Below are 13,660 nucleotides of genomic sequence, written 5' to 3'. Positions count from 1 at the left end.
CGAGCTGTAGGCGCCTTAAACTTGAAGCTTGTGTCAACCATCTTGAACTTTGTGAGAACAGCAGCCGCGGATTCGTATGTAGCGTCGATAGATAACACACTTTCAACTGTGGCAAGGCTTAAATTTGCCGCGTAAAGTTCCGAGTCTTCTTTCGCCATATCAACAGCTTTTTTGCGGGCTGCTTTCTTGGCTTTGGGGGTTAGCTTTGGCCTTCCTCGTGACCTCGGAGGACTTGCGATTTCAAACGGCGTGTCCTCTGCAGCTGCCTCTAGGGGCGCGTTTAATGGAATTTCATCGTTAATTAGTAAAGCTCCACAATCTCCACGTGAACTCTCATTGCCTATACCGCTCGATTCAATCGTTTGTGAAGACTCTCCAAGCTCTCCACAATGGCCCGACCGGCCCGACTGACCCGACTCATCCGACTGCCCCGACTGACCAGACCGCTCTTACAAGTTTGCTATGTGATTATCCTCCTCTCTTGCCGTTGCGAAAGCTGTGACTTCTTCGTCTGGCTCGGAAACGCATGTAGCTGGTACAGATGTGTCTGGTAAAAGCTCCTCCGGATCGGGCTCGCCCACGGCTCGGGTAGGATCTTCGAACTCACCTCTCTTGAAACGACCTGCCACTTCTTGAAGGTACTGCATGGCATCTTGATACTGTGCCATACCCAGTCCAGCCATAGTGTCGCAAATTTCGGATGCACTAGGTAAGGCTTCTCTATACTTGCGATTTGAATCCCAAGGTCGATTTCGAGCAGGCAGAACATTCTTCACTTCGAACGGCTTCGGTGTAGAGACGTGATTACTGGTACCGTTGTTTTCAATTGCCGACCGCACGGTAGATATCAGCCATCTCTTGTTTAGCGTGAGGGTCGGAATAACAGTTTCTTGGCCCAAGGCTTTGCGGAGGTAAAATACGTGGCGGCATGGCAGCAATCGCGTGCACATGAACAGGCAAGAGCACGTCCAGTCGCACTTTGTAACGGAGTATTCTGTGTCGACCTCATCCAGTGCATCGATATCCTTGCACGTACTCTTTATCAAGTACACACCGGGCAGCCGCTCAGAGAAGGTATACGCCGCTCGTCCGAGAGCAAAAGAATACTGCCCGTAAATAAGATCACAGGCGTGTTCGCTCACAATATTTGCCAGCCAGGTCATTTCGCCATCGTAATTTGGGTGCTGTACGTTCACGTTCTTCGTCACTTCGCCGATGATCAACTTTTCTTGTAGTGTTTGATAGTACATCATAGACGCAATACACTCATCGACAGACATGAAAGAATCCACCCACGCTTTTAATTGCTTCCATGAGGCTTCCAGCCTGTTGTTTGTGTTATTTCCGAGTGTAATCGTATTTTGGCGCTTGTACGCACACCACATCTCACGGCAGTTGTCCCAATTCCGGCGGAAATACGCCACAAATGGATGTTCTTCGTCGCATCGAACGGGTTCTCTCGTTGGCGTTTGGTCTGTACTCGATTTCGCATGCCCGACTGCACCAGACTCACCCCCGACTGCACCAGACTCACCCCCGACTGCACCAGACTCACCCCCGACTGACCCTGATTGACGGCCGTCTAAGTTCGGCTCACTCCCAGTTGGCTCCGGCACATTAGACGCTGGGACGTAATAGCCAATTGACGCGAGGTGGACCATGTACCGCAAATGCTTCTCGTATTCTGCTTCAGTCTTTGCGTACACCAGTAAACTCATCGCACCTCCAAGTTTCTCCTTCTGGGTCTTCGAAAATCCATAGTCAGCCGAGGCAATTTCTTCACGTAGGTATTTCAGTACGTGAAATTGGCAGAGCAAAATAGTCACTCCAGAAAAAGCTTCTTTCAATACTGAGATCTCCGTGAAATCCTTATCCACAAGAACACACTGCAGCCTTTTCCACGCTGGATTATTAACTTTGAATTCCTCCAGCGCCGTCAGTAATGTAGTGTACCGCTCGTTTTGAAGCAAAGCGTGCTGGACGAACTGCCCCTTACCAAACGTGTCATGAGCCATAAACGAAAAGACCTTGTACTTAGACCGATTCGTTCCGTGGGTGGCGTCAATCAAAAGAACTTCAGGAAACTGCTCGAACAGAGTCCTCATATGATTCGTCTGCAGGGTGATGCAAGTCGCCACTTTCTGTATGTTCAAAACACGATAAACATAGAGTTAAGTTTTCATCTTTTCAATTCAACCCAAATTATTCACACCAGTTACCTTCTGATTTATATCGTCGAGGAAAATCCGACCAACATTACCAGGGCGGTCACCAAATTGCTTCATCCACTTCTTCAACCGCTTTTCACTAGTGCTCGGGCCATCTCGCAATTCCCGAGCCTTCAACTTACGAATAAGATTGTGGACATCCTGCGAAGTCGGGTTGCTGTCCGAGTTTTCCGTAATGTACTTCATGATACTCGACTTCTTAGCACCAGCCTGTCGAAGTACATCCACTGCCTGTAAAGCATCCTCATTCAGTACAAGACGATTTGTTGGATGTGCTCTAAACGAATGGTTCGAAAGCCGATGATTGTGTTCCAGTCGGCATCTCGTTATCCTCACAGCGAAGATCATCTTCTCAGAATCCACCACCTGAACACAGGCATTTATCTACACATAATCAATCACATAGAGAGTGGTAAGACCTTATTTGGATTTCCATCACGACCAGACAAGTCTCAATCCCGATCGAACGAACCCGACCAAGCCCGACCAAGCCCGACCGAGCCCGACCGAGCCCGATCATTCACTTTACCTGGGCATTGCATCCTTTCATCCTAGACTCCTGCCGGGGTCTCTTGCTCGTGGCCTGGGAGTTAAATTTCCCGGAATAGGTGCAAACAAAGGTCTTTGCGTATTGCACCCACTCGTCAGGAAGTTTTTCCGCCTTTGACTTTGTGCGGTCGATCCGTGCGTTGCGCTCTGCCCCAGTCGTATTTGTCCTCACCCTTAAAATCTACAGATAAATTCATAGTGCATGTCAGCCAAAACGTATATACACAGCTATAGAAAACACGTGCCTGGAACGTCTGTGCTTGGTATACGGCCAGATAATCTTCAAACACCTCCCAGGAGGGAAACTCAACCTTCTTAGGCGCCAAGGCGAGTACGCGGACGGAGCTACCACCTTCGCTTGTGCTGCTGGTGGATTCCGGCGGATCGGAGCAGCTCACTGGCTCCAACGGAATATGTGTCGTATTAAGCTCACTCACGACGGGGGAAGGCGCCCAGACGTCAGCAGGAGGCGCATCCGAACTATTACCCTCGCTCTCATCGGACTACCACTCAGCTGAATGAGTAAGAGGGCGCTTTTGCGCTGCGCGCGTGCGGAGATCCATGCTTATCGCTCACGCTCTCCCCGTTAACGAATTGTGTGGCTCACGGTGGTATACGATGTATACTGTTGTACGGATGAACCAGCTCGGTAAGAGAAAGGGATGCGTAGGGGAAGGGCAATCCCAGTCGGGCAAGATACCCACTCTCTTCTTAATTTATATCTGGCGTTCCTTATTCAGGCGACTGGAGATCCGCGATTCACTTTATGTCACTATTGTGGGGTGCTTTGCGCTGCCACTTTCAAGATCATGTCGGACGGTGACGTTGTGGACGGTGTGTGTGTGCGCTACGCGTGCAAGTGCGGTCACCTGGCGCCCGTGAGCTCGCTTTTCTTCAGCGAAACGTGTGAGAAACTGGTCTGCCGCTTGCCTCGATGCAGCGTGGAGGAGTTCGAGTCGTATTACTGCGGGAACCTGTTGGTAAATCTGCCGTCGAAAGAGGCGTCCATGTATCAGAACCGCTCGAGCCGCTGCTTCAGCTGCCCAACGTGCGAGACAGCGCTCTCCACTGCTATTCACGAGCAGCGCTACTTTTTCCTATGTGGGCACTGTCGTTGGGACTCGCTAGAGCTGGGACTGGTCGATGACGACCCGGACGCGCTGATCATGACTGCAATTACACGCGAGCGTCAAGCTGCCCACGAGGACGTCTTCCAGACATTGCACTCACACTACGCGACGCTGTCGAGCTCTTCGACCAATGGGGGCGCTGCTACTGCGCTGTCGTCGAGTTCTGGGGTATCTTTTGGACGCAGCAGCTCGCTGCAACTGCTGGCAGACTCGATGAAGGAGCTGCAGCGTGAGCACCAGATGAAGAAATTCAGACTGCAAAGGATGTCGGAGATGGGAGGCTGGAAATACGACCAGGCACTGGCTAAGGTGCAGGAGAAGGAGCAATGGCTGCTACAACAGAGACGTGAGCATCAATGGCCGGAACTGACGAAGCAGCTTGCGGCTTTGCAGATCCAAGGGACATCATGGGGTCAGGACACGCCTGAGAAGACTCGCGAAATGCTAGAAAACCTGTCGCAGAAACGTGAAATGGGGGAGGTGTCGACACTGCACCAACGACTGCTGAATCCTTTGGATCAGTCACGGGACGCTGACAAGCTCTTCCCGTCTCGGCCACTGCTGCGTGTAAAGCGCACATGGCGGTGTGTAGAGTCGATTAAGCGAGGTACAGCTGGTATCCTCGTCAAGCCACAGATCAGTCCTATGAGTGGAGATAGCTCGTTGCCCGTGTCGGCGTCTTGGTTCAAGAAGGCCAACTTGGCCGCGCACTACGTGCCTGTCATTACGTTCCAGCGACTGCCCTACCGTGTTGATGGCACTGATTGTGTAGAATGCGTTCTTCTCGTGGAGAACCCACTGGACGATGCCATTCGCATTACTTTTCGATCTGTCCTTGAGACCTCTGAAGCCGAAGAAGGGGACACTCTCGAGAACGGACAGGTATGTTGAACATGTAAGGCGTCTCTATTGGGCTGTAGCAATTAACCTTGGTGTTGATACAGATCGTACTGCAGGATTTGACTCCGATCATCGTTGGGCCGTATGAAGACCCGAATCTTGCAGATGCGTTCATCGACGATGAACCGCTTTTCGGCGCTAACGGTGACGAACACAACTCGATGCTAATTCAAGCTACTCGAAATCTAATCAAGATAAAGCTTCCGGTAAGTCAGCACTATTGGAGGCATGTCGTCATCAGCTGAAATGTTGATTATCCTGACGTGGATTTTTGCTACTTGCAGCTCGTCGTTAATCCTGGTACTTCGATGTCGACGATTTCAGCACGATTCATCATGGACACGGAGAGATTTGATGAAGACGCGAATGAAGTTATCGAGAATTCACTGCTAAGTATTCCAGTTGTGATCACAGCTCCGATCCCGTAATAATTCAATCGTTAAGAAATCGAATTTTATAGTGGAACAAGCGCACTAGCACAGTAATACCAAGTGCAGTCAGCACTTATGGTGGCGGGGTTAGGGTCGCTAATTTTGACAGTTGACGCCTTTTCATCTTAAAGAATGGAGCTACCTGGTGATTTGGACGGATTTCATGCGGTACTGAAGCGCCGAATCCGTAACCAAAGCGACATCGAAAGCTGTCGCCAAGACTTCTCTGCCGGTAATAAGGTGGCAGCTCAGCGAGCAATAGCAGCACGCGTAAGGAAATGTCTACACTTCCGGATCAATATCCCTGCTCAAGCTTTTATTAGTTTGAGGATATCTTCTAAGCCAATTGTCTTGTTATGGTGAGTAGGAGATCCGCCACATTGTCGGGCAGTCAGGTTGCTTTTGCAATGATTGCTTACTTCAACGGAAGCAAGAGTGGCGGATCGGAGATGTCAATACTGCAATTGTGGGGCCTAGAGACCAGTGGATGCAATACACTTGGGGAAATGCAGAACGCCAGTGTCTGTACTCAGAGGGTTCGGCGACCATAACCAAACCGACACTAACGCCATCCATTCAAGAGATGATTCGTGTCCACGATTCCAAGAAACGGGTTTTGACGATCAAACGTGATGCCAAGTTCGTCGCTGTGGGTTCGCCATACTAATTGTTAACGCTGCTGCTTCATAGTAACTTTTGTGTGATTTTCTTCTTCCTCTCTAGGTTGCATCAGGGAAATACCACACTCTTATGCTGGGCGGTAGGGACTGAACATGCTATAAGCAGCCAAATATCCACGTTTGCTGACATTTCAGCTATGCTATTAGAGTCCGCTGCCGTATTTTCAAGTGGCGACAATACATACGGGGCCCTCGGGGTATCTAATCTGGTCAACAAAAGCATATCTGCGCCAGCCAAAGTGGAAATTGGATTAACCGGTGGAGGAATCGTGAAGATTATTGCTGCAAGTGGGTTTGCTTCGTTTGCCCTTGTTGGTGCGTCTTTATAATACTTACCATATTTGAGCAGTTAGCGTTTTTTAACTTGCTCTGTTTCAGTGCTTCCCAATTCTGAATCTCAAGAGCGACCAACCTCAAAGGATGGACGGCAGAACCTAGGGCGACTCGGGTCGATCGAGAGAATGGCCCGAGATCGAGTGCCCGCCCATGCACAAATGGACTATGCTACGAAGGCTGCAGCTGTGAACAATCGTACGTGTAGATGCACTACGTACTGTCTCGAAACCTCGATTTATTGTTGTTTCGTGTTGTCATGTTAGTTTTTTCATGGGGTCGAGGTGATTACGGAGTGTTAGGTCATGGTGACGATGAGTCGTCCTCCGTTCCTCGTGTTTTAAAGATTTTCAATTCACAGCGAGTGACCGGCGTGAGTGCTGGCTTACACCACGTCCTGGTCCTTACAGAAATGGACGGTGTCTATGCCTTTGGCGACGGCAGCAGCGGAAAGCTTGGCTTGGGTATGAATACTGTTGCTTTGCTTGCGAATTTGTACTGCAACTGACTCCACTTTAGGAGACACATTTCCTCGTTTATCTCCAACTAGAATTACGAGCCTCGATGGCTTTAACGTTGTTCACGTTTCAGCTGGTGATGAGCATTCAATTGTCACGACTGGCGAATCCTTCTTTAATCGGCAGGTTTACTCTTGGGGACTTGGGAAACATGCGCTTTTGACTGCAAAGCTCGCCTGTAAGCTTCCTAGAAATTATTTTTCAACTTACGTTTTTTTTCTCTCGAAGTCGGTTAGGCCACAACGACGAACTTACTCGGTTAAATCCAACACGTGTTAACTTTTTCCGTGGACGCGTGAGTAAAATGCTACTCCATGTATCAACTTTTGAAAACTTACATCTTGAATTGTAGAAAGTCATTAATGTTGTAGCTGGAGGAGCCCACAACCTAGCAACGTCAGGTATGCACTACAACGTAGAAAAAAAATGCTTAACGGTACGTGCCTGACACCCAACACTTTGAGATAGAAATGCCTCAAGGTGTCTGCGTTTGGTCATGGGGATGCGGTAGCTACGGACAGCTAGGTATGGTGCTTGAAAATGCTGCCGATTCCTCTACTGTAGATCTGAAGTCAATACTGGTTTTTAGGCCACCGTGACACTTGGGACGCTCTAATTCCTAGATCAGTCGACGAAATTCGACGCGAAAATATTCGCTTTATCGATGCAGGACAACGTCACTCGTTAGCACTTTCTGAAGCACGACAGCTTTGGCTGTGGGGGCAAGGCATTCACGGTGATTATGAGATCCCCGACCCAGACGCGTCCACCACCTCCATTTTATTTCCCACCCAGGTACGTTCATCAGTGATCGATATAGGCCAATATTCTTTTTAGCGGACCATGTTGCTGCAGATTGATTTTCCAGGTCTATCGTTGATCAGTGCCCGCGCGGGAAGAGGACGAACATTTGTTTGGGGAGACCGAGGTAAGTACTCCATAGTTCAGTGTCATCCAGTCCGTCGAATTAACTATCATTTGGCGCACAGCAATTGAACGAGAAAAATCTCGCCCGCTTGGAGGAAGCGCAGGTGAGTTAAGCAGCCATCACAATCGACAAATGCAAGCTAATACGGTACCTTTACTGTCATTCGTGATTTGATCTAGCTGAAAGTACCTGCCGTTCGTTGCCGGAGTATGAATGTCTAACATCTGACAGTTTTCGCATCGTATATCAATGTGGACCATGCCAACTCGACACCGTGTGTGTTGGATGCGCTCACAACTGCCACATTCAGCACTACTTAAAGCTGAGATACACCATGGAAGATACTTTAAGCCGACATTGTGACTGCCTCGCTAGTTCCAAGAAATGTGTATTTGCTGACGAGGAGCAATGAAGTAAAACCTTCGAGAGAGAAACGAGTTGTTTTACTCGTTTTCTGTTGCTGGGACTAGAAATCGGTTGCGAAGATACTGGAGTTGGCGTCGAAGCCCTTGGCAACATAGCAATTAGTTAATATCATGACAAGTAGGCTTGTATCCGAATTCACAATACCAGCATTGTCCAGGTCAGCGTATCGAAGCGCGTACAAATGGTGCAACAGATTTCTGTTGATCTTGCTGGTATCATTGGTTGCGGAGTCTTGGTTGGTTGCGGTTTCTGCAGCCTCACGGTCGCTTCGCAACTTCTCATAGGTGCGTTCTGCTTCACGAATCAACTCTGCCGGCAATCCACATAGTGCTGCGGTTTTGATGCCATACATGCCGGTCGATGGGAATGGACCATCTTTTAAGATGTAACGAAAGCTCACAGAGCTCTGGTACAAGAGGTAATATTAGTAAGCATGTACCTTCAGACCACATTTGGAATTTCGACGCACCGTGTTTGATTCAGTCCCCATGTGATAGCACCGGCAGCGAGGATACATCTGAGCAAGGCGATTGAGTTGGTGATAATGAGTCGCGAAGCACGTGTATGACCCTCGGTCGATAATTTCCTCGGCGATACTCCATGCGATCGCGGCACCTTCGTCGTTGGATGTCCCTCGACCCAGTTCATCGATCAGTATCAGCGATTTCGGCGTGCTTGCTTCCAAGATGAAAGCCGTCTCGGTCATCTCGACAGCAAAAGTGCTGGCATTCTCTTCCATGTCATCCGATGTCCCGAATCTAGTACAAATTCGATCCCGAATCGGAATGATAGCTTTCGAAGCAGGAACGTAGCACCCCATTTGGGCCATAATTGTTATCAATGCTGTTGCCCTTAGGTATGTCGACTTTCCTGCGCAGTTCGGGCCAGTAACAACTATCACAGAAAAACGTTAGCTTAAAAGACGGTGAGGTTTTGCTTCTCGTATAGGAATCGCTTACTGTGGAAGGTGCTCACGGGATCGAAAAACTTACACACAAAAAAAAGCACCAGTTAGTTTAACGGGATAGTGTAAGCAGAGAGCCGAGTGCTTACGGAGTTGCTTGGGATGTACGCTTGGTCTTTCAGAACACGCTCAACGAGCGGATGTCGACCCTTCTTTATGATCATGTTGCCATGCTCGGTGACAGTCGGCCGCGTGTCTAAAGAACCACACGCAGAGCTGTAAAATACGTGTACACATAGTGCTACATTCCGCAGTGAAAGACCCACATGGCTGATCTGGTGGCGAGAGGGCTACGACGTTCACAAAGCTGGAGGCATAGGTTAACAGCGTATCCAATTTACTAGAAAAAAAAATTCGGCGAGCTGTACCTGAGCAGCATATCCAGCAGTGCAATGCTTTCGACCATCGCGTGCATGGTTGAGGCTCGAGGGCGGATTTTGTCGAGTAGCTGCTGGATTACATCATTCGATAGCTTGTAGACGGCAGTAAGTGCTTCGTTGAGCCTCACGTTCAGCGAAACAAGTGCTCTAGTGGAGCAGCAGATCACTATGTAAAGCATTACACAAGTCAAAAGCAACATGCCAACTTTCCAAAACAAAAGTGTTCGATTACCTGTTTTAGCCGCCACCCTCTCGATGAAGCTCGCAGGTAAATCTTTCACATTGACGGGGATGGCCAAATGATACCCCCTTCTCGCTCTGATGGCAACTAAGAAGATCAGTACCGCATATCAGTTTCACGATTCCTGGTTGAACGCAGCAGCCTACGTATAGTTGAGCCGCATGGGGATTCCAAGGTTTTCCTTGTACACGTGTACAATTTCGTGGATCTTTTCAATTGTGTCTAGGTAGGTTCGTCGTGCAACGTCAAGCATTCCATCGACTCCTGCTCGGACAGCGAAGCATTCTTGTATGCGTTTCTGCGCAGCCGGTTGACAAATTTTCACCCTATCGACAGATTCGTGAGTTAGGGAGCGATAACTCGTGGCCATAAAAATATAGAACATGCCTGTCGTTTACAACACGCTCAATGTCTTTCTTGATCCCTGCAAATCGCTCGTCGCGCAGACTTTGCATTCACCTCACTATTAGCATTAATATTTCACATCGAGCATGTCATGAGTTAAAGGTACCTCTGAATTACCGAGTTGAGCAGTGGACAGGGTCGATCCAGCTTTATCGAGGTTGTCTCCAAGGATGTGACCAATCTCGGCAAGCAATCTAGAGTGTGCTTCAGCGCAATCACACTGCCGATGGCGATTCTTGAAACGCGAGGAGTGATGACTTTCGGAACGAACACAAGTTGACTCTATGACCAGGAAAGCGATCAAAACTCGTGACTTTATACGCTGATTTCTGAAATAAACCTAGAAACTCACCAGTAGCCGATCCAAGTCAACGAAACCACGCAGCTCCTCCTGCACATCGAAAAACCAGGCAGGGTTATCGAGGAAAATCCCGATAACTTCTTGGCGTGCCTGACTGACTCATATAAAAATGTGAGAGTTAGGCAGCATCATGTAAGACCTATAGACAGGGTCATACATTGTTTTCAGGTGACGTGTTGGTTGCAGAATCTACAGTCCGAAATGATTAGTAAGGTAGATTGGAGAGTTTTGGGTTGGGCTATTACCGTTGACCGTAAAAGTCGATTTCCAGCCGAGGTTTGTGCGTTGTTGAGCATCTTGTACACGGACTATCACGAATATGTAAGTACCCTGGCTGCAACGAGACAACCTTGGGTTTCTTATACGTACCAGATTATCTTTTCTTCCGCGCGTGCCTTGAACCAACTCAAGAGAGGAAATCGTAGCTTGGTCCATAAGTAGCTTGCGTGTCGATGGACTAAGCACCACCTGCCAGTTTCGATGAAGAAAAGTTCAGTTGTATTGTTAACTGCCTTCATTAAACATGAATGGTGAAAGTACCTTCATGCTGCTCTCAGCGATGTAGACACCCTGAATATACTCGATGTATTTCATTATACACGCCACTGAGGCCATGGCGACGTAGTTCTGTCATCGTAAACTCAATATTAGTACAAAAAGCTGTAGATGCCTAAACGGTCGACAAAACTTACTCGTCCAATATTGATGTCAACGTTGTTTGCCATCACACGTTTGATATCTTCCGCTCCTTTGGTCTGACTGTTTGTCATACGCATATCGTTTGTAATCACCATCCTGTAAAGCTGCCGACCTCCTTCCACTCACTCAAAGTACTTCCGTGCAACCGGAACAATTCGGCAATCGGAACCGGTGAAGCGCTTGGAGATCTCTTCGTTGATTTTGTGAGGTTTGAACGTTTCCACCACGAGAATTTCCACAGGCTAGAAGCAAAAAGAAATCATCGCCTTATTCTCCCAACCATCTCAGTGTAAATACTTAGTTTCACCTGATAAGCCTTCAGTAGTGCAATTGTGTCCACATAAGAGTGCGAGTCGATAATCGTCCACAGTAGTAGCTCGTGTGGCGACACCAAGTCGATGGCACAGATCCCTGAGAATGGCATAAGCAACTTGATTTTCGTATTTTTCCTTGCCCATGGTCACCAAGTGTACTCACCTATTTCACGGGCACGATTCTCTGCCACCGCCGCAATGAGAAACGAAGCTCGAGTATTGATCTCAGTCGATGTGGAGCCTCGCGATCCCCCACGACTCGACAAAAAACTAGTGGGACGCGCAGCTGTGGCAAAGGCCACAGCTCCATCAGGAGGCGGGACAGTGAACCGCGGACGTTTGACCGTGCGCTCATTAAGCTCAACACGAGGAGGGGCTGCATCTTCCATTGTGCACTTGATGGCTAGCCGGCAACTTGGAGAATGAAGCGCCTGAAGGAGTGCGGAATAGGAGTGATGGTCACTTCAATCAAGTGCAACTTCAACTCGGCAATGAAAGGTATTTATTAGCGAGAAATGGCTTGAATTGACTTTCCTATAGCTCTACGCCGACGGGAATGGCTTCGTCTTGTTCCTCCAGTCTGTGCCCACCTCCGTCCACAAGCAGACTGTAGGACGGGAAACTGCATATGTCGTCGGATTCACGTCCCAACGAACGATCAGCACGTTGAAAGTCCTCAAGATGAAGTTTGGTGCGAATCGTGTGAAGAGAAGCAGAATGATATCGTCTGCGCGGTATAGATACTTGCCACGGTACACAAAGCCGGACAGCAGCACAGCCTCTGCTGTCGGGACTCGAAGGTTGTTCTTCTTCACATGGGAAATATCCTCGCAGTCGTTGAACATGAACCGGAAATGCTCGCCAATGCAGTAGCACTCGAACGACGTCGCATCGGTTAGATTTACAATTGAAGCTCCATGGGAGAGCGCCTTTGGCTTAGTTTTGGGTGGGGGTCGAAGAGTGAGTTGAAAAGCAACCTTCCATGAGACGAGCCATGACACGAGATCTTTGATTGGGTGGGGGTTGTGGCGCGTTCTCAAGACATAAGCTACTGAAGCTGTGGCACCCCACACTCGTTGATGTGTGGAATGGGCTGGAACATGAAAGTCTTAAGTCGAGCTTCAATCGTCCAGCGCGAGTTGCACGAGCTCGTAACAGCAGCAGTAACTTCTGCAATCATATCATTGGAAACCGGAAGTTTGAGAGCGTCCACGGCTTTCACAATTAGCTTTGGTTCAGCCGATATGAACGTGAGCGAGTCGTCCACACTGCGTTAGCGCTCTCCAGCTCGTCAATCAACGCTAGAGCAGCAGCACTTAATGTTTCATTGTAGTCTTCAAACGTGTTAGTACGCAAGCTGCCATAAGCCGGCTTCCCCATCATGGGGTCTTGTTTGAATTGCGCTAGCTGTAGCACCGATTGCTTGCACGTGACACCACAATCAGGACAATCGTAGGTGACATCGGGGTTCAGCTTTTCGTAGCCTAAAAAACTTTCACTAGCTGCGCGGAAGACGTACGGCGACTGCAGGTACGGCGAGTTCACACAGATTGCTACTAGAATGATCGGTGCTACAAGCACCTTGAAGGACATGACGACCAACACAGCGATAGCATCGAAGCGAGGTCCCGTCTTAGCGTTTGTTCGGGGTGACACAAAGTCGAACTCCTTGTTATCTTGAGGCTTGGTATTGTTCTCTTCCTCTTGGTTGTGCTGGATTAACGACCGGCGGTGGACTTTATCGGTGCCACCATCAGCATTTCTACCGAACGAGTGCTGTTCACCGGCATAGGCTGAAGGCTCTCCATTCGGGGTGTTGACAGCTGCAACAGTGGCGGAGGATTGTTTCTTGTGCTTCTTTTTGGCCGTCCGAGGACTCTTGGGCTCGACTCGGACATGATGGTTTTCGCTTCCCCACCCTCTGCGCAAGCAATTTACGAGTCGCAAAAACGTCCGATTTACCAACCGACTGATAGCGTGTGAGGACACCGAAGATACAAGACTTCAATGCAAGGGGGGCAGTTGGCTCGAATGAATGGTATGTGTAAAATTAGCGCATGGACGCAGTGCTTCCCAGAGGTCACAAGCGTAATTTGCTTTTACAAAAAACGGACGGGTACGGTAAGATACCCGGTTGGTTATGGCTGGCCAAGTTCACCAGAGGATGAGAGTT

General features: G+C 48.9%; 6 protein-coding genes across 6 annotated transcripts; 2 read left to right on the top strand and 4 right to left on the bottom strand.

Annotated features, from left to right (window-relative positions):
* Nucleotides 1-3,586: 3,586 nt before the first annotated feature.
* PITG_05458 (uncharacterized protein) lies at nt 3,587-5,235 on the top strand (the record flags this gene model as incomplete). The annotated part of the gene is made up of 4 exons (XM_002999055.1): nt 3,587-4,020; nt 4,093-4,738; nt 4,852-5,013; nt 5,092-5,235. The coding sequence occupies 4 exons, from the start codon at nt 3,587-3,589 to the stop codon at nt 5,233-5,235; spliced, it is 1,386 nt and encodes a 461-aa protein (XP_002999101.1).
* Nucleotides 5,236-5,370: 135 nt separating this feature from the next.
* On the top strand, nt 5,371-8,109 carry PITG_05457 (regulator of chromosome condensation (RCC1)-like protein; the record flags this gene model as incomplete). Its single annotated transcript, XM_002999054.1, has 14 exons — nt 5,371-5,508; nt 5,606-5,887; nt 5,962-5,998; nt 6,066-6,233; nt 6,297-6,455; nt 6,518-6,715; nt 6,771-6,947; nt 7,006-7,064; nt 7,122-7,170; nt 7,238-7,294; nt 7,359-7,564; nt 7,625-7,697; nt 7,759-7,800; nt 7,877-8,109. 14 exons carry the CDS (start codon nt 5,371-5,373, stop codon nt 8,107-8,109), a joined length of 1,878 nt encoding a protein of 625 aa, XP_002999100.1.
* Nucleotides 8,071-9,961, bottom strand: PITG_05456 (DNA mismatch repair protein mutS, putative; the record flags this gene model as incomplete). Its single annotated transcript, XM_002999053.1, has 9 exons — nt 8,071-8,205; nt 8,268-8,529; nt 8,593-9,017; nt 9,083-9,110; nt 9,177-9,283; nt 9,354-9,394; nt 9,456-9,633; nt 9,700-9,779; nt 9,855-9,961. The coding sequence occupies 9 exons, from the start codon at nt 9,959-9,961 to the stop codon at nt 8,141-8,143; spliced, it is 1,293 nt and encodes a 430-aa protein (XP_002999099.1).
* A 248-nt stretch (nt 9,962-10,209) lies between these two features.
* Nucleotides 10,210-11,876, bottom strand: PITG_05455 (uncharacterized protein; the record flags this gene model as incomplete). The annotated part of the gene is made up of 10 exons (XM_002999052.1): nt 10,210-10,395; nt 10,466-10,568; nt 10,614-10,663; nt 10,720-10,782; nt 10,844-10,942; nt 11,015-11,101; nt 11,158-11,233; nt 11,300-11,415; nt 11,481-11,584; nt 11,651-11,876. The coding sequence occupies 10 exons, from the start codon at nt 11,874-11,876 to the stop codon at nt 10,210-10,212; spliced, it is 1,110 nt and encodes a 369-aa protein (XP_002999098.1).
* Nucleotides 11,877-12,029: 153 nt separating this feature from the next.
* PITG_05454 (uncharacterized protein) lies at nt 12,030-12,332 on the bottom strand (the record flags this gene model as incomplete). Its single annotated transcript, XM_002999051.1, has 1 exon — nt 12,030-12,332. The coding sequence occupies one exon, from the start codon at nt 12,330-12,332 to the stop codon at nt 12,030-12,032; it is 303 nt and encodes a 100-aa protein (XP_002999097.1).
* A 336-nt stretch (nt 12,333-12,668) lies between these two features.
* Nucleotides 12,669-13,385, bottom strand: PITG_05453 (uncharacterized protein; the record flags this gene model as incomplete). Its single annotated transcript, XM_002999050.1, has 4 exons — nt 12,669-12,702; nt 12,755-13,163; nt 13,211-13,289; nt 13,365-13,385. The coding sequence occupies 4 exons, from the start codon at nt 13,383-13,385 to the stop codon at nt 12,669-12,671; spliced, it is 543 nt and encodes a 180-aa protein (XP_002999096.1).
* Nucleotides 13,386-13,660: the final 275 nt, after the last annotated feature.

This window comes from Phytophthora infestans, genomic scaffold (assembly GCF_000142945.1).
Source record: "Phytophthora infestans T30-4 supercont1.7 genomic scaffold, whole genome shotgun sequence".
NCBI classification, from domain to species: domain Eukaryota; phylum Oomycota; class Peronosporomycetes; order Peronosporales; family Peronosporaceae; genus Phytophthora; species Phytophthora infestans.
This window is presented reverse-complemented; position numbering and strand designations above follow the sequence as displayed.